This window comes from Oncorhynchus gorbuscha, linkage group LG06, assembly GCF_021184085.1.
Source record: "Oncorhynchus gorbuscha isolate QuinsamMale2020 ecotype Even-year linkage group LG06, OgorEven_v1.0, whole genome shotgun sequence".
NCBI classification, from domain to species: Eukaryota; Metazoa; Chordata; class Actinopteri; order Salmoniformes; family Salmonidae; genus Oncorhynchus; species Oncorhynchus gorbuscha.
Window position 1 is genome coordinate 22,609,609 of NC_060178.1, and position 19,054 is coordinate 22,628,662.

General features: G+C 45.4%; 1 protein-coding gene across 2 annotated transcripts; it reads right to left on the bottom strand.

The window, feature by feature from the left end:
• Positions 1-38: 38 nt before the first annotated feature.
• LOC124037701 (signal-transducing adaptor protein 1-like) lies at positions 39-17,847 on the bottom strand. 2 transcript variants are annotated; one of them, XM_046352672.1, is made up of 13 exons: positions 17,404-17,847; positions 9,321-9,392; positions 9,059-9,178; positions 8,916-8,972; positions 6,363-6,508; positions 6,136-6,267; positions 5,830-5,899; positions 4,973-5,075; positions 4,697-4,798; positions 4,261-4,332; positions 4,074-4,151; positions 1,225-1,368; positions 39-1,089 (listed from the first exon to the last, which is right to left on the bottom strand). In XM_046352672.1, the coding sequence occupies exons 1-13, from the start codon at positions 17,494-17,496 to the stop codon at positions 1,034-1,036; spliced, it is 1,245 nt and encodes a 414-aa protein (XP_046208628.1). In that variant the 5' UTR covers positions 17,497-17,847; the 3' UTR covers positions 39-1,033. The 2 variants fall into 2 exon arrangements, with proteins under 2 accessions (XP_046208628.1, XP_046208629.1); XM_046352673.1 differs by having other exon boundaries at positions 9,059-9,135; positions 17,404-17,473.
• Positions 17,848-19,054: the final 1,207 nt, after the last annotated feature.

Here is a 19,054-nt window from a genome sequence, read left to right on the forward strand (position 1 = left end):
CTACTACATTTTGTTCTCACAAGAATATAGACAGGATATAATCCCTGCAATTCGTTTTATTTCAATCAGGACACATTGGGTTCACTACTTTTCTGACATAGAACAGAGAGATATAATGCTCCCGGTAAAGATGGTAGTGTTATATCAGAAGACAAAACTTAAGAGCCAAACACTGACCGGTATAGACAAATATTTGATACTGTCGGCCTATTGGATTATAGAGAAAAATACATGGTGTGAATAATGTGACATTTACATGCCGATTTACAGTCTTAATTTGCTAGTGTGTGGTTTGGATGAAACGATCCAGGAAGGAGGAATCGATAAGGCATTCATCTTCTGAGAGTCTGAGCTGACAGCGAGCTCGGGAGAGACCCAGGCACGCAGCCCAGGGTAGGAGGCGGCCAGGTGGAGGGAAACACAGCCCATGTCGGTCTGTCTATTAGAGACATTAGCTTTGTTTACACGTTGTGCTAACATGTGAGTTTCATGATCTGATCAATATGATCCAATCACTATCTGATCAAGGTTTGTCGTGTTTACACATGGTCTTAAATGTGACCAGATTCCCTGTATGCAAATTATTTGACAGGTATTTATTTTAAGACAAAGGTTCTGTCAACAACACTAGAGGATGGTATAATGATTATTTCAATTGTTTGATCATCCAGATCTGTTTACACTTGATTGATATCAAGACAATGCATGCCTGACTACAATGTGCCTTTTAATCATCTACACCAGTCTAAAAATGTGGGCAAGATCAGGACAAAGGGTGCGTGTTAGCACCAGGTATAAATGGGACTACAGACAGATTCTCTGGGAGAATTTGACCCAACGGCATTCATCACCCATCAGACATTCTTTGAACTGTAATTTACATAAGCGACAGCACTTAACTGGCCCTAGTCGGGCCAATTTTAATCAAGCTTTGGGGCAGTAGTAGAGAGTTGAAGGAGTGTTCCCAATTTGTTGCGAGGCCAGTGTTGTAGTCGGTTTTTTCACCTGCAGATGGAATAGCTGCCAGGAGAAGTCACTGTTGATGCGCCAACCTCTTCTCCAACTTCAGTTTCAGCTCCACAGATATGGCTGAAAGGAAGACAAGAGAGTCAAGAAACCAGCATTTAGGGGTTTAAGTTCCCTGAGCAATTACTTCTTATAATCATATTGTAGATGGTTGGAACTCTTCTAAATGAAAAGACAGAACCAAAACGGTTGACCTACTCTGAGCCACAACGTCTAGTGGAACAGAATTTACAGCGAGGCGTCTCAACCTGGCGTCAGGGGTATCTGTAGAGGTGCTGGGGGAGGTACGAGGTGTCGGAACAGGGGGCATCAGTGGTGGCTTCAGGGTCTTCCTCTCAGCTTCTACAACACAAGGGAGAATGTTTTCATTGATTGATCAATTCCAAAAGGGAAGATTTAGTGTCACACAAGCAGCTACCCAAAAAAGAAACAAAAAACAACGAAACTAAGTGCCATAATACGGGTGGTTCCACAAAACCAGTCCCTTTGATATTTTAAGTACAAATTCTGCACAAACATTGTATATAGTGTTGTACCGAAAGGTTGCTGGATCGAATCCCTGAGCTGACAAGGTAAAAATCTGTCGTGCCTGCCCCTGAGCAAGGCAGTTAACACACTGTTCCCGATGACGTGGAGGTCGATTATGGCAGCCCCCCCCCCCCTCTAATCCAGGGGGGTTGGGTTAAATGCAGAAGACACATTTCAGTCGAATGCATTCAGTTGTACAACTGACTAGGTGTCCCCCCTTTCCCTGTACAACTGACTAGGTGTCCCCCCTTTCCCTGTACAACTGACTAGGTGTCCCCCCTTTCCCTGTACAACTGACTAGGTGTCCCCCTTTCCCTGTACAACTGACTAGGTGTCCCCCTTTCCCTGTACAACTGACTAGGTGTCCCCTTTCCCTGTACAACTGACTAGGTGTCCCCCTTTCCCTGTACAACTGACTAGGTGTCCCCCTTTCCCTGTACAACTGACTAGGTATCCCCCTTTCCCTGTACAACTGACTAGGTATCCCCCTTCCCTATACAACTGACTAGGTGTCCGCCTTCCCCTATACAACTGACTAGGTGTCCCCCTTTCCCTATACAACTGACTAGGTGTCCCCCTTTCCCTATACAACTGACTAGGTGTCCCCCTTTCCCTATACAACTGACTAGGTGTCCCCCTTTCCCTATACAACTGACTAGGTGTCCCCCTTTCCCTATACAACTGACTAGGTGTCCCCCTTTCCCTATACAACTGACTAGGTGTCCCCCTTTCCCTATACAACTGACTAGGTGTCCCCCCTTTCCCTATACAACTGACTAGGTGTCCCCCCTTTCCCTATACAACTGACTAGGTGTCCGCCCTTTCCCTTTTATAGGTTTTCCTCATCTTTCTTTTGCTGTTTTTCAGCTTTATTGCCCTCTCCTTGAGAGTATAGGTTCCTTATGCTAACACCACATTCCCTGTGTACGTGTGGTTTGTTCTAGTAGAAATACATCTATAACATTCTGTTCTATCCTGTATTTCTATCTGATATTACATCTCGTGGCCCTTTTGGGTACTTTAGATTACATCAGGTGTTTGCAATTACCTCTGGCTCGCTGTATGGCTTTATCTGTTCCACTATTGTTTGTGGAGATATGCTCTGATGAAGGTCGACTAACCGTAAGCTCAGCTATAAGTGGCTGAGTCATTGTTACTCCAATAGTTCATGAAATGCCTTTCAGTTTGTTATTGACCGAGATTGTTAGAGTAGTCGGGGAGAGTGGAGACATTATCTACATGATTCAGCATCCCTACGACAAGGGAAATATAGTATTCTTTCTAACAAAGATACATTACATGACCAATACCCAGATTCATCTGCAGGACTGCCAGATGGTGAAGCGGGATTCATCACTCCAGAGAACGTATTTCCACTGCTCCAGTGGAAATGAGCTTTGCACCAGTCCAGCCGACGCTTGTCATGGTGTATGGGGATCTTAGGCTTGTGTGTGGCTGCTCAGCCATGGAAACCCATGTCATGAAACTCCCGACGAACAGTTATTGTGCTGACGTTGCTTCCAGAGGCAGTTTGGAACTTGGCAGTGAGTGTTGCAACCGAGAACAGACCATTTTTACGCGTTACGTGCTTCAGCACCTGGCAGTCACATTCTGTGAGCTTGTGTGGCCTACCACTTTGTGGCTGAGCCATTGTTACTCCAAGACGTTTTCACTTCACAATAACAGCACTTACAGTAAACCGGGGCAGCTCTTGCAGGGCAGAAATTTGACAAACTGACTTGTTGGAAAGCTGGCATCCTATGACGGTGCCATGTTGAAAGCCATTCTACTGCCAATGTTTGTCTATGGAGAGTGCATGGGTGAGTGCTCAATTTTATACACCTGTCAGCAACGGGTGTGGCTGAAATAGCCAAATTCACTCATTTGAAAGGGTGTCCACATATTTTTGCATCCATAGGGTACCTACATACAGTGGAGAGAACAAGTATTTGATAACCTGCAAAATCGGCAGTGTTTCCTACTTACAAAGCATGTAGAGGTCTGTATTTTTTTTATCATAGGTACACTTCAACTGTGAGAGACGGGATCTAAAACAAAAATCCAGAAAATCGCATTGTAGAAAATCGGTTTGACACTTCAATTTGCGCGACATTCCAATTTGCTCGACATTCCAATTCCTCAACTCCCCCCCATGGCAAATATTTGGAATATATTAGCCCACACAGCTACAAGGATGCACTTTCATGCTAGGTTTAGGACCTCATATTGTAGGTTATAGAAACCCAATCTAAAGTACAGAACAATCTTAAAATGATATACTTTTGTTTTGATACAAGCATCAAAAAATCTTTGTGAAAATTTGTGAAAATCAGTTTATTGGATCTAACTTGCTTCCCACATTTTCCATGTGGTTTCTTCCTTCAGACTCCATGAAATGATGACTTTTTCCTAAATATTTGGTTAAATGATAAAATGCATGGTTTCCAAGAAAAAAAAGGGGTCTCAACTCACCCCAATCTCTCCTAAAGTACCAGTAGTTTTAAGATAGTGGGACTCACTTGGCAGACGAAAAGGTGTGGGAGGAGGCTGAAGGGGGTGAGCAGCCTGCACTGCAGTGCCTTCTTCCTTTTCTTGCTCTAGAAAAGCACACAAACAGGAATAGCAACAGAGGGTGAGGAATGAAGTCATACCTGAAGTGTGTTGGAAGATGGAGCGCAGGGGGGACAGAGGAATGATAGTAGTCACGGGTGTCATTGAGGTAAAGGATCTCCCCTCTATCTGACTCAGACTCTGGAGTTGGCACACGCTCTCGTGGACCTGGGATTAAAACACAATATTCCTTTTATGTCCCCTTTCCATTACAACTCATTGAATCTGGTCATTACTAAGGCAAAACATTGATCATTTGAAGCTTGAGAAAGAAGTTGCCAAGTAGATCTAGGATCAGATCCTTTCCCGTGGTCTTACATCATATAGTCTAACACCACGCAAATGAACTACCGGTCTTGTCTACCTGTCCAGAAATGTGTGTTAGCGGCCAATTCCTTATTTTAATGAGAGCTATAGTTGTAAAGTTGGTTAGAGAGGATACTCTTGATGTAAAGCCAACATGGTGCCATTGTAAAGGTGTGTGTGATTGTTAACAGCGTTAAGGAGGTCCCAGTAAGGGAGGTCTGTATACCTGGTTTGGGAGGGAGGGCAGGAACTGGCACAGGGGGCATGGGAGTACTGGGGGCGCACTGCAGACTCTTCTCTCCACTCTCCTCATTTGCCTGAACAAACGCTGCATAGACAGCAGGTATTAATGTTATGACCAACACGACTGATAAGCCAGAGCCATATTTAACTTAAGATGGACAATTAACAGAAACCCAGGGAAAAACTGAGAATGAGAGAGAGAGAGAGAGAGAGAGCGAGAGAATAAATGGTAGTAAATGGGGTGTGTGCTCTTTCTTACTGATGCTCTCTTCGTAGGGTCCCTCCATAATGAAGGGTGTCAGAGCTCCATTAGTCTTCTCCACAAGACAGTCGATGACACCATGCAGTGTGGCACAGGGGATCTACAGGCAGAACCCATATCATTAACAAACTGCATACACCACAGCTGAAAACAGCCTGTCAATATGGCTGCATTCAGACAGGCAGCTCAAATCGGATCTTTGTTTTCACTAATTGGTATTTTGACCAATAAGATCAGCTCTGAAAAAGATCTGCTGTGAAAAGATCTGATGTGATTAGTCAAAAGACCAATTAGTAGAAAAAAGATCAGAATTGGCCGGTATCAGAATCAGTCTGCCTGTGTGAGTGCAGCCTATGCCTGAAAACAGACCGAGTCAACATGACTCATTTAGAGAAACATTTAGTACACAATGTTCCAGCAATCAATCAGAGTTAAAATCTCAGAGATCGCCTACAGCGGAACTCAGGCCTTGTCACGCTCATCACTTCAGGAAGGACCAATAAAGGTAAGATGTATTATCATACTGATTGAGTTGTCTGTAAATCAGGAGAAAACAGGTGCAGGCAAAGACCATCTGTTATGGTTTATTGTCCTGTGAGTACCTGTGGAATATTTCATCAGTCTCCCTTATCACGCCCTCCTTTTGGGTTAACCTGAGGTTCAATGCCTCTCTAGGGTCATAACGAGAATTCACTTTCATAAGTTTAGATTGAGGAAAAGTGCAACATTGTTATTTGCCATAAAGAAAATAACTTTCTTTAAATGTAATATTTTGCATTAAAGTATTGTGTGTGGCAGTTGACAAGCATGTGTATTCAGGAAGGAGGAAGCAGGAATCCCTTTGAAATACTCACTGGAGTCTCTACATCGAATGTGTATCCTCCGTCATGTTTCCTATCCACGCGATAGTGTCTGAATACAGACCTGACCGAAGAGAGATACGTTATCAAGGAGTGGCACATTAATGAATTAGAAGTAATAATCAATCTATCTACTGGAATCTGTCACATCAACAAATAAGTATGCACTTCTCTTCACGCGATTCAGCATGTGTGGCCTATCATGGACTATTAATCAAATGATCACGTGACATGCATTTTCTTTGAATGCACTGCAGATATCATTGTCGGGAATTGAGGGGAAAGGGGGGGGGGTCATACCCATTGAGGTCCTGTCGAGTGGTGACAGCCAATGAGACTCCGTCCCTGCTGGGCCGCAGGAGCAGGTTCCCACGGTCAGAGTGTCTCTCCAACATAATCTCTGCCTCGATACGAGACACTGGCTGGTAACACCTGCACACAGACCATCCACATATAACACATCTGAACAGAGGAAATCAAAGCCTATACAGAGTTAGGCAAAATCCATGAGTTTAGTGTATGCTTACGCAGGCATGCCCTCAACGAGACTGAGGTTGGAGCTAGATGCTGCAGCAAGGGACAGGTTGTTCCGTCTCTCCCGCTCTGTCTCCACTGTCTCCCTCATCATGTGGATCTGGCCAGGCAGCAGGTTGAGTGAGATGGGTATTGACAGCTGGAGGGAGAGACACACAGGGACTGTTTAATACTGTAATTTAGACCAAAAACCATGAAACACAGCATTTCTGAGACAATATTGGATGAGCTATGTTGTATAATCCTATCAAATTCCCCACATATATAATTATACAATGCCAATAAATACTGACATTATACTGTCTGTGAATGCAGAGAGATAAAAATAACTAAGAGGAAGAGAGAGGAGGAAGGAGAGAGAGATGAGGAAAGAGAGCAGGGAGGAGGAAGGAGAGAGAGAAGGAAGGCGAGAGAGGTGGAAGGCGAGAAGAGGAAGGAGAGAGAGCGAGGAGGAAGGAGAGAGAGAGAGAGAGAGCGAGCGAGCGGCGGAGGAAAGAGAGAGCGAGCGGAGGAGGAAAGAGAGAGCGAGAGGAGGAGGAAAGAGAGAGCGAGAGGAGGAGGAAAGAGAGAGCGAGAGGAGGAAAGAGAGAGCGAGAGGAGGAGGAAAGAGAGAAGAGGAGGAAAGAGAGAGGAGGGAGGAGGAAAGAGAGAGCGAGAGGAGGAGGAAAGAGAGAGCGAGAGGAGGAGGAAAGAGAGAGCGAGAGGAGGAGGAGGAAAGAGAGAGCGAGAGGAGGAGGAGGAAAGAGAGAGCGAGAGGAGGAGGAGGAAAGAGAGAGCGAGAGGAGGAGGAGGAAAGAGAGAGCGAGAGGAGGAGGAGGAAAGAGAGAGCGAGAGGAGGAGGAGGAAAGAGAGAGCGAGAGGAGGAGGAGGAAAGAGAGAGCGAGAGGAGGAGGAGGAAAGAGAGAGCGAGAGGAGGAGGAGGAAAGAGAGAGCGAGAGGAGGAGGAAAGAGAGAGCGAGAGGAGGAGGAAAGAGAGAGCGAGAGGAGGAAAGAGAGAGCGAGAGGAGGAAAGAGAGAGCGAGAGGAGGAAAGAGAGAGCGAGAGGAGGAAAGAGAGAGCGAGAGGAGGAAAGAGAGAGCGAGAGGAGGAAAGAGAGAGCGAGAGGAGGAAAGAGAGAGCGAGAGGAGGAAAGAGAGAGCGAGAGGAGGAAAGAGAGAGCGAGAGGAGGAAAGAGAGAGCGAGAGGAGGAAAGAGAGAGCGAGAGGAGGAAAGAGAGAGCGAGAGGAGGAAGGAGAGAGCGAGAGGAGGAAGGAGAGAGCGAGAGGAGGAGGAAAGAGAGAGCGAGAGGAGGAGGAAAGAGAGAGCGAGAGGAGGAGGAAAGAGAGAGCGAGAGGAGGAGGAAAGAGAGAGCGAGAGGAGGAGGAAAGAGAGAGCGAGAGGAGGAGGAAAGAGAGAGCGAGAGGAGGAGGAAAGAGAGAGCGAGAGGAGGAGGAAAGAGAGAGCGAGAGGAGGAAAGAGAGAGCGAGAGGAGGAAAGAGAGAGCGAGAGGAGGAAGGAGAGAGCGATGAGGAAGTGCAGAGATATGAGGAAGGACAGAGAAGGAGAAAGAGAGGAAGGAGAAAGAGAAGAGGAAGGACAGAGAAGGAGAAAGAGAGGAAAGAGAAGAGGAAGGATAAGGAAGGAGAGAGCGCGAGGAGGAAGGAGAGAGCGCGGGGAGGAAGGAGAGAGAGAGCGCGGGGAGGAGAGAGAGAGCGCGGGGAGGAAAGAGAGAGCGCGGGGAGGAAAGAGAGAGCGCGGGGAGGAAAGAGAGAGCGCGGGGAGGAAAGAGAGAGCGCGGGGAGGAAAGAGAGAGCGCGGGGAGGAAAGAGAGAGCGCGGGGAGGAAAGAGAGAGCGCGGGGAGGAAAGAGAGAGCGCGGGGAGGAAAGAGAGAGCGCGGGGAGGAAAGAGAGAGCGCGGGGGAAAGAGAGAGCGCGGAGAGGAAAGAGAGAGCGCGGGGAGGAAAGAGAGAGCGCGGGGAGGAAAGAGAGAGCGCGGGGAGGAAAGAGAGAGCGCGGGGAGGAAAGAGAGAGCGCGGGGAGGAAAGAGAGAGCGCGGGGAGGAAAGAGAGAGCGCGGGGAGGAAAGAGAGAGGGCGGGGAGGAAAGAGAGGGCGGGGAGGAAAGAGAGAGGGCGGGGAGGAAAGAGAGAGGGCGGGGAGGAAAGAGGGAGCGCGGGGAGGAAAGAGAGAGCGCGGGGAGGAAAGAGAGAGCGCGGGAGGAAAGAGAGAGCGCGAGGAGGAAAGAGGAGGAAGGAGAAGAGGAAAGAGAGGATGAAAAAGAGAGAGCGAGGAAGGAGAAAGAGCGAGAGGAAGAGAAAGAGAGAGAAGGAGGAAGGAGAGAGAGAGGTCACGCTTAAAAAAGTATTATCGTAATCACTGCCAGGAAAAGGAAAAGTCCCTTTGTGATAGCATAATTCGCTTTTGATATCATTGTTTGTTGTTCACCAGGGCAATCAGAGCAGAGATAAAGGTATTATTCTCAGTTTACTGACCAGGTATTAGCAGAAAAAACAATCATACTGAAAATATGCGGTATGGTTGTGAATGAACTGGATCCTGATTCACTAACCTCAACTACACAATAGATGAAACCTTTCCATAGTTCTCGAGCCTCTAGACTTGGGGCCTGTAGAGAGAGGGAGGGAGGGAGTGAAACCATTAAACACAATAATGTTGCATAAAGACGATGAAAACAGTCCCCTATGTCCTTACAGTGATTTGGATCTCTTCGTCCTTCATGTACAGGAGGAATCCTGCTGCCTCCAGGTTTCTATCTCCACTGCAGTCATCTGTCAAGGACATGACGTCACTGAGATCCAGTTTCTCAACATACTATTAAAAACACACACACAAGTAGGTGAAATATTGGATTGTCCCCAACTGCAATACATTCACCACTGTTCTTTTCTCTATTTAATGTACCACTGTCCCATCATAGCCCCCTTCTCTTGCCCATTACATTCAGGTAACTCACATCGTTGTCTTTAGTGTTGTTGAAGAAGAAAAGAGTGTTCCCACACAAGCATGTCCATAGTCTCCGAGATGCCTGGACAGACAGACAGATTTAAGACTTGTTGGCAAAGAAATGGTGAAAGATACCCAAGACAATGACAATTGACAAGAATTTCTGATTCAGAGAACCTTGAACTCATTATCCATAGTTCATGTCATACCGTTGTGTAACAGCTGGACTACTGACATTATAAAGAGTGTTGACAGTAATCATTGGAGCTGACTGAACTGGTTTGCTAGTTCCAATCAGTTACGGAAATCACAGTATGTTTTTCAGTAAGGAAAATGTGCATCATTTGAGCCATCAGTCTCTTGACACAACAATTAAAATTAAACATGCACTTGATTTTTCCTACTGGCACTGACTTTGCTGATAACTACTTTGAGGGGAAATGTACTTGTGAAATGGACTGTGATGTGTGGTCATCTCACCTAACTATATTAGGATGAATGCACTAATTGGAAGTCGCTCTGGATAAGAGCGTACGCTATATGGCTCGAATGTAAATGTAATGGAGGAAGGCAGGTGGCTTTCAGCACAAAGTGACACATTCATTTTTTTTAGCAGCTTGTGGCCCAACACCTTTTTAAGACATTACTATTTTGGCAGATACTTGTATGTGCTTGTGATAAAAATTAATCCACAGTTATTTTTTATAAACTATTTATCCTCTGTGGCTAAATTATGCTCTCTGCTGTATTGTGAACATTGAGAGCGGGCTCCTGTGGTTGGTATTTGTATGTTTTTTGCCTCTTGGACCCCAGCCCAACTCACACAATTGACCAGTCACATTTATTTATTATGGTAATATTTATAAGTTACCCAATCAAGACAGGCACCCCAGTTCCCCATGTGGGCCCCCTACCTCCTCTCCTCCCCCCATCTGATGATTAGTAGAGCAGCAGTATATAAATGACTAACCTGTGCCCCCGCACATTGACTCGGTACAGGTACCCACTGTACATAGCCTCGTTATTGTTATTGTGTTACTTTTAAAAATATATTTATTACATTTATTTTGTAAATATTTTCTCACATCTATTTTCTTAAAACTACATTTTTGGTTAAGGGCTTTTTAAGTAAGCATGTCACGGAAAGGTCTACACCGGTTATATTCGGCGCATGTGACAATTAAAATTAGATTTGATTCAGGTTTATTTTTATTTAAAAAATATATACAAAAGTATGTGGACACGCCTTCAAATTAGTGAAATTGGCTATTTCAGCCACACCTGTTGCAGACAGGTGTATACAATTGAGCACACAGCTATGCAATCTCCATAGACAAACATTGTCAGTAGAATGGCCTCACTGAAAAGCAGTGACTTTCAACATGGTACCGTCATAGGATGCCACCTTTCCAACAAGTCAGGTCGTCAAATCTCTGCCCTGCTAGAGCTGCCCGGTCAACTGTAAGTGCTGTTATTATGAAGTGGAAATGTCTAGGGGCAACAACCGCAAAGTGGTAGGCCACACAAGCTCATAGAACGGGACCGCCGAGTGCTGAAGCGCGTAAAAATTGTCTGTCCAGTCTCAACGTCAACAGTGAAGAGGCGACTCCGGGATGCTGGCCTTCTAGGCAGAGTTGCAAAGAAACAGCCATATTTCAGACTGGCCAATAACAAGAAAAGATTAAGGTGGGCAAAAGAACACAGACATTGGACAGAGATATGGCTTTTCTTTGCAACTCTGCCTAGAAGGCCAGCATCCCAGAGTTGCCTCTCCACTGTTATTGTTGAGACTGGTGTTTTGCGGGTACTATTTCATGAAGCTGCCAGTTGAGGACGTGAGGTGACTGTTTCTCAAACTAGACACTCTGATGTACTTGTCCTCTTGCTCAGTTGTGCACCGGGGCCTCCCACTCCTCTTTTTATTGTGGTTAGGACCAGTTTGCACTGTTTTGTGAAGGGAGTCGTACACAGCATTGTACGAGATCTTCAGTTTCTTGGCTATTTTTTCTAGCATAGAATAGCCTTCATTTCTCAGAACAAGAATAGACTGACGAGTTTCAGAAGAAAGTCTTTGTTTCTGGCCATTTCGAACCTGTAATCGACCCCATAAATGCTGATGCTCCAGATACTCAACAAGTCTAAAGAAGGCCAGTTGTATTGCTTCTTTAAATCAGGACAACAGTTTTCAGCTGTGCTAACATAATTGAAAAAGGGTTTTCTAATGATCAATTAGCCTTTTAAAATGCTAAACTTGGATTAGCTAACACAACATGTCATTGGAACACAGGAGTGATGGTTGCTGATAATGGGCCTCTGTACGCCTATGTAGATATTCCATTAAAAAAATTACCTGTTTCCAGCTACAATAGTAATTTACAACATTAACAATGTCTACACTGTATTTCTGATCAATTTAGTGTTATTTTAAATGGACAAAAAATGTGCTTTTCTTCCAAGAACAAGGACATTTCTATGTGACCCCAAGCTTTTGAATGGTAGTGTAAATCAAATCAAATTTTATTGGTCACATTCACATGGTTAGCAGATGTTAATGCGAGTGTAGAGAAATGCTTGTGCTTCTAGTTCCGACCATGCAGTAATATCTAACAAGAAAACTAACAATTTCACAACTACCTAATACACACAAGTGTAAAGGAATGTAAAGGAATTAATAAGAATATGTACATATAAATATATGGATGACCGATGGCCGAACGGCATAGTCAAGCCTTATATACACTGCTAAAACAAAATAAAGGGAACACAATATAACTCCAAGTCAATCACACTTCTGTGAAATCAAACTGTCCACTTAGGAAGCAACACTGATTGACAATACATTCCACATGCTGTTGTGCAAATGGAATAGAAAACAGGTGGAAATTATAGGCAATTAGCAAGATACCCCCAATAAAGGAGTGGTTCTGCAGGTGGGGACCACAGGCCAATTCTCAGTTCCTATGCATTCTGGCTGATGTTTAGGTCACTTTTGAATGCTGGAGGTGCTTTCACTCTAGTGGTAGCATGAGATGGAGTCTACATCCCACACAAGTGGCTCAGGTAGTGCAGCTCATCCAGGATGGCACATCAATGCGAGCTGTGGCAAGAAGGTTTGCTGTGTCTGTCAGCGTAGTGTCCAGAGCATGGAGGCGCTACCAGGAGACAGGCCAGTACATAAGGAGACGTTGCCCTCCTACGGCCTCCTCCACAACCCAGCAGCAGGACCGCTACTTCCGCCTTTGTGCAAGGAGGAGCAGGAGGAGTACTGCCAGAGCCCTGCAAAATGACCTCCAGCAGGCCACAAATGTGCATGTCTGCTCAAACGGTCAGAAACAGACTCCATAAGGGTGGTATGAGGGCCCGACGTCCACAGGTGGGGGTTGTGCTTACAGTCCAACACCGTGCATGACATTTTTCATTTGCCAGAGAACACCAAGATTGGCAAATTCGCCACTGGCGCCCTGTGCTCTTCACAGATGAAAACAGGTTCACATTGAGCACGTGACAGACGTGACAGCCTGGAGATGCCGTGGAGAACGTTCTGCTGCCTGCAACATCCTCCTGCATGACCGGTTTGGCGGTGGGTCAGTCATGGTGTGGGGTGGCATTTCTTTGGGGGGCCGCACAGCCCTCCATGTGCTCACCAGAGGTAGCCTGACTGCCATTAGGTACGGAGATGAGATCCTCAGACCCCTTGTGAGACCATATGCTGGTGCGGTTGGCCCTGGGTTCCTCCTAATGCAAGACAATGCTAGACCTCATGTGGCCTGGAGTGTGTCAGCAGTTCCTGCAAGAGGAAGGCATTGATGATATGGACTGGCCCGCCCGTTCCCCAGACCTGAATCCAATTGAGCACATCTGGGACATCATGTCTCGCTCCATCCACCAACGCCACGTTGCACCACAGACTGTCCAGGAGTTGGCGGATGCTTTAGTCATGTCTGGGAGGAGATCCCTCAGGAGACCATCCGCCACCTCATCAGGAGCATGCCCAGGCGTTGTAGGGAGGGCATACAGGCACGTGGAGGCCACACACACTACTGAGCCTCATTTTGACTTGTTTTAAGGACATTACATCAAGTTGGATCAGCCTGTAGTGTGGTTTTCCACTTTAATTTTGAGTGACTCCAAATCCAGACCTCCATGGGGTTGATAAATTTGATTTCCATTGATCATTTTTGTGTGATTTTGTTGTCAGCACATTCAACTATGTAAAGAAAAAAAGTATTTAATAAGAATATTTCATTCATTCAGATCTAGGATGTGTTATTTTAGTGTTCCCTTTATTTTTTTGAGCAGTGTATATTTAATATTTTTTTCACTGCAACCGCAAACCATATGAAGACTCAGGAGCTGCTCTCAATGAGTATAGACAGCCTGATGTCGCTCTGCTAATCATCAGATGGGGAGGAGAGGAGGTAGGGGGCCTACCTGGGTAACTTACCTATACAAAATAAATTATAAACTGCATAATAAATAAATGTGACTGTTCAAATGTGTGAGTCAGGGGCTGGGCCCACAGACTCGGTCGACCATAAGTCTTTATTGAAGACTCATCTCTTTGGTAGTTCCTATGATTGAGTGTACAGTCGGGGCCAAAAGTTTTGAGAATGACATGAATGTTAATTTTTACAGAGTCTGCTGCCTCAGTTTGTATGGTGTTAATTTGCATATACTCCAGAATGTTATGAAGAGTGATCAGATGAATTGCAATTCATTGCAAAGTCCCTTTTTACCACGCAAATGAACTGAATCCCCAAAAAACATATCCACTGCATTTCAGCCCTGCCACAAAAGGACCAGCTGACATCATGTCACTGATTCTCTCGTTAACGCAGGTGTGAGTGTTGACGAAGACAAGGCTGGAGATCACTCTGTCATACTGATTGAGTTTGAATAACAGACTGGAAGCTTCAAAAGGAGGGTGGTGCTTGGAATCATTGTTCTTCCTCTGTCAACCATGGTTACTTGCAAGGCAACATGTGCCATCATCATTGCTTTGCACAAAAAGGGCTTTACAGGCAAGCATATTGCTGCTAGTAAGATTGCACCCAAATCATCAATTTATCAGATCATCAAGAACTTCAGGGAGAATGGTTCAATTGTTGTGAGGAATGCTTTAGGGTGCCCAAGAAAGTCCAGCAAGCGCCAGGACCGTCTCCTAAAGTTGATTCAGCTGAGGATCGGGGCACCACCAGTACAGAGCTTGCTCAGGAATGGCAGCAGGCAGGTGTGAGTGCATCTGCATATACAGTGAGGAAAATACTTTTGGAGGATGGCCTGGTGTCAAGAAGGGCAGCAAAGAAGCCACTTCTCTCAAGGAAAAACATCAGGGACAGACTGACATTCTGCAAAAGGTACAGGGATTGGACTGCTGAGGACGGGGGTAAAGTCATTTTCTTTGATGAATCCCCTTTCCGATTGTTTGGGGCATCCGGAAAAAAGACAAGGTGAGCGCTACCATCAGTCCTGTGTCATGCCAACAGTAAAGCATCCTGAGACCATTCATGTGTGGGGTTGCTTCTCAGCTAAGGGAGTCACAATTTTGCCTAAGAACACAGCCATGAATAAAGAATGGTACCAACATCCTCTGAGAGCAACTACTTCCAACCATCCAGAAACAGTTTGGTGATGAACAATGCCTTTTCCAGCATGATGGAGCACCTTGCCATAAGGCAAAAGTGAACAAAACATCGATATTTTGGGTCCATGACCAGGAAACTCTCCAGACCTTAATCCCATTGAGAATTTGTGGGCAATCCTCAAGAGGCGGGTGGGACAAACAAAAACCCACAAATTCTGACAAACTCCAAGCATTGATTATGCAAAAATGGGCTGCCGTCAGTCAGGATGTGGCCCAGAAGTTAATTGACAGCATGCCAAGGCGGATTGCAGAGGTCTTGAAAAAGAAGGGTCAACACTGCAAATATTGACTCTTTGCATCAACTTCATGTAAATTGTCAATAAAAGCCTTTGACATTTATGAAAGGCTTGTAATTATATGTCAGTATTCCATAGTGACATCTGACAGAAATATCTAAAGACACTGAAGCAGCAAACTTTGTGAAAATTAATATTTGTGTTATTCTCAAATCTTTTGGCCACGACTGTAGTCTGGCCCAGGGGTGTGAAGGTGAACGCAAAGTCACTGGATTAACGAACCACCCTTGTTGTCTCTGCCTGGCCATTTCCCCTCTCTCCACCTATATTATCTGCCTCTCACCCTATTACAGGGGCTGAGTCACTAGCTTACTTGTGCTCTTCCATCCCGTCCCTAGGAGGGGTGCGTCACTTGAGCCACTGATTCCTGTCCGGGTTTGGAGTCCCTCTCGGGTTTGTGCCGTGGGGGAGATCTTCGTGGGCTATACTCAGCCTTGTCTCAGGCTAGTAAATTGGTGGTTTGAAGATATCCCTCTAGTTGGTATGGGAACTGTGCTTTGGCAAAGTTGGTGGGGTTATATCCTGCCTGGTTGGCCCTGTCCGGGGGTATCGTAATAATAATAATAATATGCCATTTAGCAGACGCTTTTATCCAAAGCGACTTACAGTCATGTGTGCATACATTCTACAGACGGGGTCACAGTGTCTCACGACCCCTCCTGTCTCAGCCGCTAGTATTTATGCTGCAATAGTTTGTGTCGGGGGGCTAGGGTCAGTCTTATGTCTGGAGTATTTCTCCTGTCTTGTTCGTTGTCCTGTGTGAATTTAAGTATGCTCCCTCTAATTCTCTCTCTCTCCCTCCCAGAGGACCTGAGACCTGGGACCATTGCTCAGGACTACCTGCCCTGATGACTCCTTGCTGTCCCCAGTCCACCTGGTCATGCTGCTGCTCCAATTTCAACTGTCCTGCCTGTGGTTATGGAACACTGACCTGTTCACCAGACTTGCTACGTTGTCCCGCACCTGCTGTCTCTAACTCTGAATGCTCTTCTATGAAAAGCCAAATGACATTTACTCCTGAGGTGCTGACCTGTTGCACCCTCTACCACCACGGTGATTATTATTATTTGATCCTGCAGGTCATCTATGAATGTTTGAACATCTTTGCCATGTACTGTTATAATCTCAACCCGCACAGCCAGGAGAGGACTGGCCACCCCTCATTCTGAGAGTCTGATTCCTCTCTAGGTTTCTTCCTAGGTTCCTGCCTTTCTACTGAGTTTTTCCTAGCCATCGTGCTTCTACATCTGCATTTCTTGCTGTTTGGGGTTTTAGGCTGGGTTTCTGTATAGCAATTTGTGACATTTTTAAAATAATTTTTTATACAACCATGCTCTCAATTTTCAAAATACACCAGAGAGCATAATTTAGCCACAGAGGATCAATAGTTTATCCCAAAAAGTGTGGATTAAGTTTTATGAAGCACATACAGGTATCTACCAAAATGAAGGAAACACCAACATAAAGTGTCTTAAAAGGGTGTTAAGCCACCACAAGCTGCCAGAACAGCCTCAATCCACTTTTGCAAATATTCTTACAAGTGGACCTAAACCATGCCAGGAAAATGCACCCCACACCGTACTTTATATTCTTGTTTACTCAAGTGTTTCCTTTATTTTGGCAGTTACCGGTATGCCTACAGTCAGAAAGACCGCTGTGTGGGCAGCATGCGCGCCATGATCCGTACACTAGCAAAGTATGCCAGTCCTGCCATATGTGGAATATATTTCTATTGCTGGTTGCAGCTGTCAGTTTGTCTTTTGGAGATTTCAAAATACAATACTGTGAAAAATGTAGGTTGACAAGCACATGCCTAACTACTGAAAAGAGAAGACTAATCTGCCTGTAGAAACAAAACAAAATCTTCATCAACCTCCAATTTGAAGCTAACCGCAGCATTGTTTTTCAAAGTAGCTCATCTTGAGATAGTCTATTATCACGACGAGCACATCGACCATCCCTGTGAGTAGCCTATGGCCTCATATTCATCATTAGGCTAGTCACAGTGTGCCAAATCCGGTCCTGCCTATATATCACGGAGTATGAACTAAAAGGGTATAGAGCAAACAACGCAATTACTCCAGTGATTTTACCCACACACCGCTACTGACAACAAACATAGACGAAATGGATCTATCACAAAATCCTTATACCGTGTCGTTGAATAATCTCTTCTCCAGGTATCCTTCGTAGTAGCAGTGTGTAAAATGGTTGCTCCGTCGTCTGGCTCGCTTGGGGGTCGCCATCAGTGTCGTGCACGGACGCAGAGTTTACGCACGGGGACAATCGTTTCCTGCTCTCCTGGTTAAGTGATTTGACAACACCTGGGTGGAGTAATTGGCTTCAAAAAAAGTGAGAAATTGTAAATATATATTTTCAGTGCGAGAGTTCCTGTCAGAGTAGCACCATAAGGTTTGGTTAGTAGTCCAAGGTGAAATTTGGAAAAGCTTTTGTTTTCTGCTCAATTATCATCTGAGATTCCTCTCGACTGGAAACTATTTTTGCTGGTAATTGCACTCTCCGTTGATCTGTAGTAGGCAGGCGACTGCAGGTGACACTCGACTCAAGGCAAGTGTCTGTCTCCAAACACGCCCACAACAGGCTAAACACTCCTTGGTCTATTTCACACATTGGGCCATACACATTTTCCAGGTAAGGACGGGCTCTGGCATTTTAACAAAACGTTTCCGCGAGTGCGGGAACTACCGTAACAAAAAAAGCCATCAATGCAGGGTATTCCCACTTTCTACACCCAGTTAAAGGGCTGGAATTCAAATCAATTTTGATTTGTCACATGCGCCGAATACAACCGCGAAATGCTTACTTACATACAAGCCCTTAATCAACAATGCAGTTCAAGAAATAGAGAAAATAAAATATTTACGAAATAAACGAAAGTAAAAAATAAATAAAAAAGTAACACAATAAAATAACAATAACGAGGCTATATACAGGGGCTACCTGTACCGAGTCAATGTGCAAGGGGTACAGGTTAGTCGAGGTAATTTGTACATTTAGGCGAGGGGGGGACAATGTAAGTAGTCCTGGTGGCCATTTGTTTAATTGTTCAGCAGTCTTATGGCTTGGTGGGTAGAGGCTGTTAAGGAGCCTTTTGGACCTAGACTTGGTGCGCCAGTACCACTTGCCATGTGGTAGCAGAGAGAACAGTCTATGACTTGGGTGGCTGTAGTATTTGACAATTTTTTGGGCCTTCCTCTGACACCACCTAGTATATAGGTCCTGGATGGCACAAAGCTTGGCCCCAGTGATGTACTGGGCCGTACGCACTACCCTCTGTAGCGCCTTATGGTAGGATGCCAAGCAGTTCCCATACCTGGCAGTGATGCAACCGGTCAGGATGCTCTCAATGGTGCAGCTGTAGAGATTTTTGAGGATCTGGGGACCTATGCCAAATATTTTCAGTCTCCTGAGGGGGAAAAGGTGTTGTTGTGCCCTCTTCACGACTGTCTTGGTGTGTTTGGACCATGATAGTTTGTTGGTGATGTGGACACCAAGGAACTTGAAACTGTCGACCCACTCCACTACAGCACTGCTAATGTTAATGGGGGCATTTTCGGCCCCCCTTTTTCTGTAGTCCACGATCATCTCCTTTGTCTTGCTCATGTTGAGGGAGAGGTTGTTGTCCTGGCAGTGTGATCTCCTAACATATAGGCTGTCTCATTGTTGTTGGTGATCAGGCCTACCACAGTTTAGTTGTCAGCAAACGTAATGATGATGATGGAGTCGTGCTTGGCTACGCAGTCGTGGGTGAACAGGGAGTACACCCCTGAGGGGCCTCTGTTG

Coding starts and splice junctions, on each gene's coding strand:
- LOC124037701 (XM_046352672.1), bottom strand. CDS start 17,496: ATGGCGACCCCCAAGCGAGCCAGACGACGGAGCAACCATTTTACACAC. Junction 4,799..4,972: donor ACCCTACGAAGAGAGCATCA/GTAAGAAAGAGC, acceptor CTGTCTATGCAG/CGTTTGTTCAGGCAAATGAG. Junction 1,369..4,073: donor CACACCTTTTCGTCTGCCAA/GTGAGTCCCACT, acceptor CTTGTGTTGTAG/AAGCTGAGAGGAAGACCCTG.